The 6,239-nt window shown below is 38.2% G+C and overlaps 1 protein-coding gene across 1 annotated transcript; it reads left to right on the forward strand.

Moving 5' to 3' along the window:
* Positions 1 to 1,061: 1,061 nt before the first annotated feature.
* On the forward strand, positions 1,062 to 5,376 carry LOC125222899 (GTPase LSG1-1-like). Its single transcript, XM_048125779.1, has 7 exons — positions 1,062 to 1,446; positions 2,120 to 2,221; positions 2,302 to 2,388; positions 2,829 to 2,922; positions 3,551 to 3,607; positions 3,877 to 3,956; positions 4,043 to 5,376. The coding sequence occupies exons 1-7, from the start codon at positions 1,226 to 1,228 to the stop codon at positions 5,145 to 5,147; spliced, it is 1,746 nt and encodes a 581-aa protein (XP_047981736.1). The 5' UTR covers positions 1,062 to 1,225; the 3' UTR covers positions 5,148 to 5,376.
* The last annotated feature ends 863 nt before the right edge of the window (positions 5,377 to 6,239 follow it).

Here is a 6,239-nt window from a genome sequence, read left to right on the forward strand (position 1 = left end):
TTTTGTACCTGTAAGTCTGCAATTGGTGTGCGTAAATGTAGGACCAAATGGAAGTAAAAAATTTATATGAAGGACTACTTTGTCTTATATTTTAGGATTGTCCAATTAGGGCTTACTGGCGATTTTTCTAAGAAGATTATGAACGATTCACTTCAAAATTCAAATTCGAACAACAGTGTTACAACAACAACAAATTCAAATTACTTATCCACTTCAAAATTCAAATACGATTCACTTTGCAAACACTACATCAAATTACTTGAATATACACAAAAGTGTTGCAATTCAAAGCCAGCTCCTCAAAATCGGCACCATCGACTGAGGTTGACGAAGAAGAGGCCCGAGCTTCGACATCACGATTTGGCTCGCACCACTTGAAGAAACGACATTCCTTCCTCTCACATACGAAGTAAAGCTTCCCTCTCGATGGTTTGCCTTGTTAAGTGACAATGCGGAGCACCGTCGTCTTCTTACAATAGCAGAAAGCGTAGCTAAATCAGAGGTCTTTGAAGTCACTAGTGCGGTCGCGATCGTTGTTGACGTCGACGGAGTTCCGGCTAAAACGTCGAACGACCCATGTTCGAAGGTGTTTGGTTGTTGCAGAGATGGAGAAAAAGAATTAGGGTTCTTGGGGAGGAAGAAGAAGAAGGGGCGGGAGAAAAGGGGGGGGAGGGAAGAAATTTGAATGAATTGAGTGTTGGATTTTGTGTTTAATATTAGAGTATTTTCACTATTTTCATTTTGGATTTAAAAATGTAAAATCTGAAAATTAAAAAATAAATTCAATTTGCTACCGTAATTAAAATAAGCTAATCGGATCAAATTTTTGCTAATTGACTGTTGACCGTCGAGAATTGACGGAACAGTAAAAAAAGACCTATGCGAGAGCTTTTTCATATGTCTTGGACTTACTTTTTAATAAATGAATGCTATAGACCAAAATTATAAATCTGATTATATGTTAAGGACCAAAAGAGGATTATACTCGTCATAATAGAAAAAAAAAAAAGAAATCAAAAATTGAGGAGATATTGGAGCAGGGTCATAATAATAGTGCTAACCAAACATAGACAAAGTCGAGGTTTTAGTGGTGGCGTCAGCGGTGACGATTTACATTTGAGAGAGCCTCCTTCCACCGTGCCGCTGCCACCGCCAAAGCTCGCTGACTGCACCCTATTTCTACGCCCCGCCGCCCTTGTTCTCCGCATATTCAGTTTCAATCAACATGCCCAAGGGAGACAAAAGCGTCCTCGGACGCGCTCTTGTGAAGCACCACAATCAGATGATACAGCAGACCAAGGAGAAAGGCAAGTTGTACCGTAGCCAGCACAAGAAGGTTCTCGAGTCCGTCACGGAGGTCAGCGACATCGAAGCCGTCATTGAGCAGGCCGACGACGCCCACCGCCTCTACTCCTCTCTCAATCCCGCCCAATTTCCCATCAATTTGTGAGATTTCTGTTTAGTTTTTGTTTGGCTTCTTTTATTCTTTCCTCTACTTCCCAAGTATTTCGAGGGGTTTTGGTTTCGCTGTTTACATGCGATTTAATTCTGTCGAGTAGCTACTGATCGTGCTTGTTTGAATTGTTACCTATGGAGAGGACATGATCACGTTTTTTGTGAGAAGAACTTAACGGTTAATTAGTAGTTGCATTGTTGTAATTTAATCCAGCAAATGAAACTCACACAAGACAATTTAGCTCAAGAATGTAGCTTGAGATGTTCTACCCTTATCCCAGAAACTCAACCGAGAATGCCGCTAACAATTTCCTCTCCCGCTCGTGTATAAAACCCTCTTTCACTTGATGGATACAATACATAATATCTCTCAGCTCTCGAAGGATATATCAGCCGCTGATTGAGAATAAGAGCCTCTATATATATACTTCATTTACTCAAATATAACCCCCTTAACAGCTTCAACAAGCTCTCGACTTGACAATTATATGCGCCTTTTGCTTATTCCTGCGTTAGCTGGATGCGTTAATTTTTATGCATATAACTTATTCGAGTCACTAATAGTGGCAAAATTATTATTGTAGAATTTTTCTTTTCTTTTCCTCTTCTCTTCTATGTTTGTGTTTTTTAATTAGGCTTGTGGGTATTTTATGTATTCTTTCAGGGATTCCGCTTCCAGCACAATTGATATGACGCCGGAAGAAAGAAGAGAACAACAGAAGAAGGAGGAAGCTTTGCATGCCAGTAGCCTCCGTATTCCTCGAAGGTATGATTTGCTCTGCTATCTAAATTTTGTTTTGTTGTCCTTTGTTTGTACAGGGTTTAATGCAAAAATGTCTTATCTAGGCCGCCATGGAATTCTAAAATGTCCGTTGAAGAGCTTGACGATAATGAAAAACGAGCATTTCTAGAGTGGCGCCGCAATCTTGCAAGGTCAGCAATTATGAAATAATAGCACAAATAGGAGTTGTGCAGTGTATTCACGATCACTTCTGTTAATATTTTATTGTGTTTGCAGTTTCTTTTTATTCCTTCATATGTTTTAGTTGAGATAGTTGATTTTTTGTAAAGTTAATCATACATATGCAGCATGCCCCACTTATTACGTGTAGACATTTACAGGGGTGGTTGATACTTCATGGCTCTAAGCCTCTTGACTTTCTCTGACTCAACCTCACAATCTTCAAATTTGACCTTTTTAAAAAAAAAAATATAATACATCGGCATGGCCCGCTTCTACATAATATAGATAGCTTTTTGTGGTAGAATTTCAGTCTTCAAATGTGCATGGGTTCTCAGCCTTCAGGGTTTGTCAAATTAATATGTTATTTAGTTTATTTTATTTTCTAAAAGTTGTACTCTTTTCATGTCAGGCTCGAGGAGAATGAAAATCTAGTTCTTACTCCATTTGAGAAAAATCTGGATATTTGGAGACAGCTTTGGAGAGTGCTTGAACGCAGTGATCTGGTGAGATAGTATATTCCAAAAAGTGGCTCTTTTCTGAACTTTTTAAAGCATTAAGTTGCCTTAATATGCCATTTAATTGTATCAAACATAGATACTCTGCCAAGTGCTTCGGAATGTGAGGAGTTGCACGATATTCTGAAGATTATTGTGATTTGTGATAGAAGACTTTGAGGACTTTATTCTGATCACTGATTACCGATTTCAAGCATTTATTTCTTCACGATTCTTTAAAAAAAATCTTTCTTCACAATTCTTTGAAAAAAAGTAGCAACGACAATGTTAACTGGGAACGATGCATTAATGCATTTTGAATGTGTCCTAAATGGCTAAATCAATAGGCATAAAGCATTGAACTCAAAAGAGAATGTGTCATAGTTTCTAGTATATGATTTTCTATTGCTCCGCAGATGTTTTTCTTATGTCTAGGGATTTTATGGTGATAAATGCCTACGGTGATGTTTAACCTAACAAAGATGTCTAGATATCTAGGCAAAAGTGAATTATCCTCGTAGAATCAGAAAAGTAACTGTTTATTTCTCTTGCTTTTGTGAATGTTCACCTGTTGATTTGTATCATGCTGATAATTCCTGCCGAGTGCTGACCCTTCTTCAATTGTTTGTTCTTGAAGATAGTGATGGTTGTTGATGCAAGGGACCCACTCTTCTACCGTTGCCCTGATCTAGAGGTAATACTGGAAGTTAGATAAAATTAAATGTTTGGTTTCTTCTCTTCAATTCTAGTAACTTATGTAATTTCTATTGGATGTCATCCACATTAAAAAAAGTGTTGAATTGAATAGGCACCGGCTTTAGCTGCTAATCAAGAACTGTTTCAAACCGATGCACCTCTTATTATCTTCCGATATTTTTAAAAGCTCACTACCAAGTTAAGCATTTTACGTACCAATATTTTGACTAATTGTTCTAACCTGTCATGGATGTTACCAAACTATAGGCATATGCACGAGAAATTGATGAACACACAAAGACTCTACTCCTTGTGAACAAGGCAGATCTTCTGCCGTTCTCTGTTAGGTTGGTATTGTTACAGTGCTTCTGTTGATTTCCTGAATTGTCCACTCTTTAGTCCTTTGAAGAATTGTTACATGAATTTTGTGCAGGGAACAATGGGCTAATTACTTTCATGAACATGGCATTCTCTTTCTTTTTTGGTCAGCTAAAGCTGCCACTGCTGCTTTAGAGGGGAAGGAGTTCAGTCTGTCTATTGGTACTCAGCAAGACTTAGCTGATGCTGGAACAAAAGTATATGGCAGAGATGAGCTACTTGCCCGGCTGCAAGCTGAAGCTGAAAAGATTGTCTCATTGAAAAGCCAATCGAAGTCCATTGACTCGGGCTCGTCAGGTGTGCATTGTGATGATAAAAGTGTTTCTGGGCTCGCACCACATCGAAATGTAGTTGTGGGATTTGTTGGATATCCCAACGTAGGAAAGAGTTCCACAATCAATGCTTTGGTGGGAGAGAAGAGGACTGGTGTAACTTCGACTCCTGGGAAGACCAAACATTTCCAGACATTGATAATATCCGAGAAACTTACTCTCTGTGATTGCCCTGGACTGGTGTTTCCATCCTTCACTAGTTCAAGATATGAGATGATTGCATCTGGGGTCTTGCCTATTGATCGCTTGACAGAGCACCGCGCGGCTGTGCAGGTGGTTGCAGATCGAGTGCCAAGATCCGTTATTGAGAGTGTCTACAAAATCAAATTGCCAAAACCCAAGCCGTACGAATCACAATCACGGCCCCCTTTGGCAGCAGAGCTTTTGAGATCATATTGTGCCTCTCGTGGGTACGTAGCCTCGAGTGGACTACCAGATGAGACCAAAGCTACACGCCAAATATTGAAGGATTACATTGATGCGAAGCTTCCGCACTATGAAATGCCACCAGACTTTTCAAATGATGAAGTTGGTGCAGACGAATGCAGCTCTCCACATGAATCAGACATTTCTGACGATGAAGACCCTCCAATTGCCACAGACGAACCTGCCATCGGTCTGGAGCACGTGCTGAGCGATCTAAATTCTTTCGACATTGACAATGGATTAGCCTCTGCCAAGACTGCTGTTAAGAAAAGGGCAAGTAAACCTCATAAACAGCATAAGAAGCCCCAAAGAACGAAGGACAGGACGTGGAGGGTAAAAGACAATGACGGGGATGGGATGGCAGTAGTCAGGGTTGTCCAAAAGAGCCCTGTGATTGCTTAAAAGGGTCCGTCTTCTACCTCATTATTCTTTACTAAATTTTGACTTTGTTTTGTGTGGGATGTATTAACTCACTTTTCTAGAGGGCCTCTGGTTTCTTAGGACAAAAAATTAGATCATGTAGAGACAGACATGATTGAAAACATGTTTATTGATGATGTATTCCGAAATCCGAAGTATTGATTTATAGGATTTACTTATTTGTGGGAAATAAAAATCTTCTTGTAGTATATATTAATGTCTTCTCTGTATATGTAGTGTCATGATCTCTAGGTCAGATTGTGGAAAAAATTGGCCTGTTCTACAGAAAATTAGAGCATGAAAAATTGAGGAAGATCTAGTCTTATGAAATTAGGGAAAAGCATCCTAACATGAGTGCTGAAGTAGAGAGAGAATCGAGATGGAAGATTTAGCTTCAATCGTCCTTAATTGATGAAACTTTAATCTTGATGCTATCAGTTAGCTCCAATCTCTCTTTCCTAATACTCCTACTAGTTATATTTTTGATTTTGGTATGTCCAAAAAAATCAATCCTCTTTTATTCTTGATGAGAACGTGACTCGTTCTCTATTAATAAAACTTTAACAATTTTTTTTTCTCTTTCATTCCCATTTTATCAAATTTGCATTAAACTTTGCGTCTACTATTATTTAGATTATTATATTATAGATTATTAAATTATTAATAGCAGGTGTAGGAAGTTTTTAGAAAGAGTTTGGAATTTGGTTGCATATAGTTATAAATGTACCGTATGATTCGGAATTCCGTTACATGTCGATAGATGAATGAGATCACTGGACTTTCGTAGTTTCCTATAAATTATTTGTATTGACTTGGTTGGAAGCACTATTTTGATTTTTCGAATAGTAGGAGTAGTACTATGTAGATAGTCAAAGTATTAGAATATTCTACATATAGCTAGAAAAATCAAATTTCAGCAGCGGTATCAAAAGCCAAAAGGTATCTTTGACCAACAACACACAAAGAACAAAGTTGCAAACAATATTCTAAAATTTCCACTTAGTTACTTTATCAGTGCATAATTCAACTTTTCGGATCGATTTGATCATTGGTAGAATTGAAAACTATAGCATA

This window comes from Salvia hispanica, chromosome 4 (assembly GCF_023119035.1).
Source record: "Salvia hispanica cultivar TCC Black 2014 chromosome 4, UniMelb_Shisp_WGS_1.0, whole genome shotgun sequence".
Lineage (NCBI taxonomy): Eukaryota > Viridiplantae > Streptophyta > Magnoliopsida > Lamiales > Lamiaceae > Salvia > Salvia hispanica.

What these genes read in the sequence shown, in the direction of transcription:
- LOC125222899 (XM_048125779.1), top strand. Translation starts at nt 1,226, where the DNA reads ATGCCCAAGGGAGACAAAAGCGTCCTCGGACGCGCTCTTGTGAAGCAC. An exon ending in AGCCTCCGTATTCCTCGAAG is followed by an intron (nt 2,222 to 2,301) that starts GTATGATTTGCT and finishes TGTCTTATCTAG; the next exon opens with GCCGCCATGGAATTCTAAAA. An exon ending in TGCTTGAACGCAGTGATCTG is followed by an intron (nt 2,923 to 3,550) that starts GTGAGATAGTAT and finishes TTGTTCTTGAAG; the next exon opens with ATAGTGATGGTTGTTGATGC.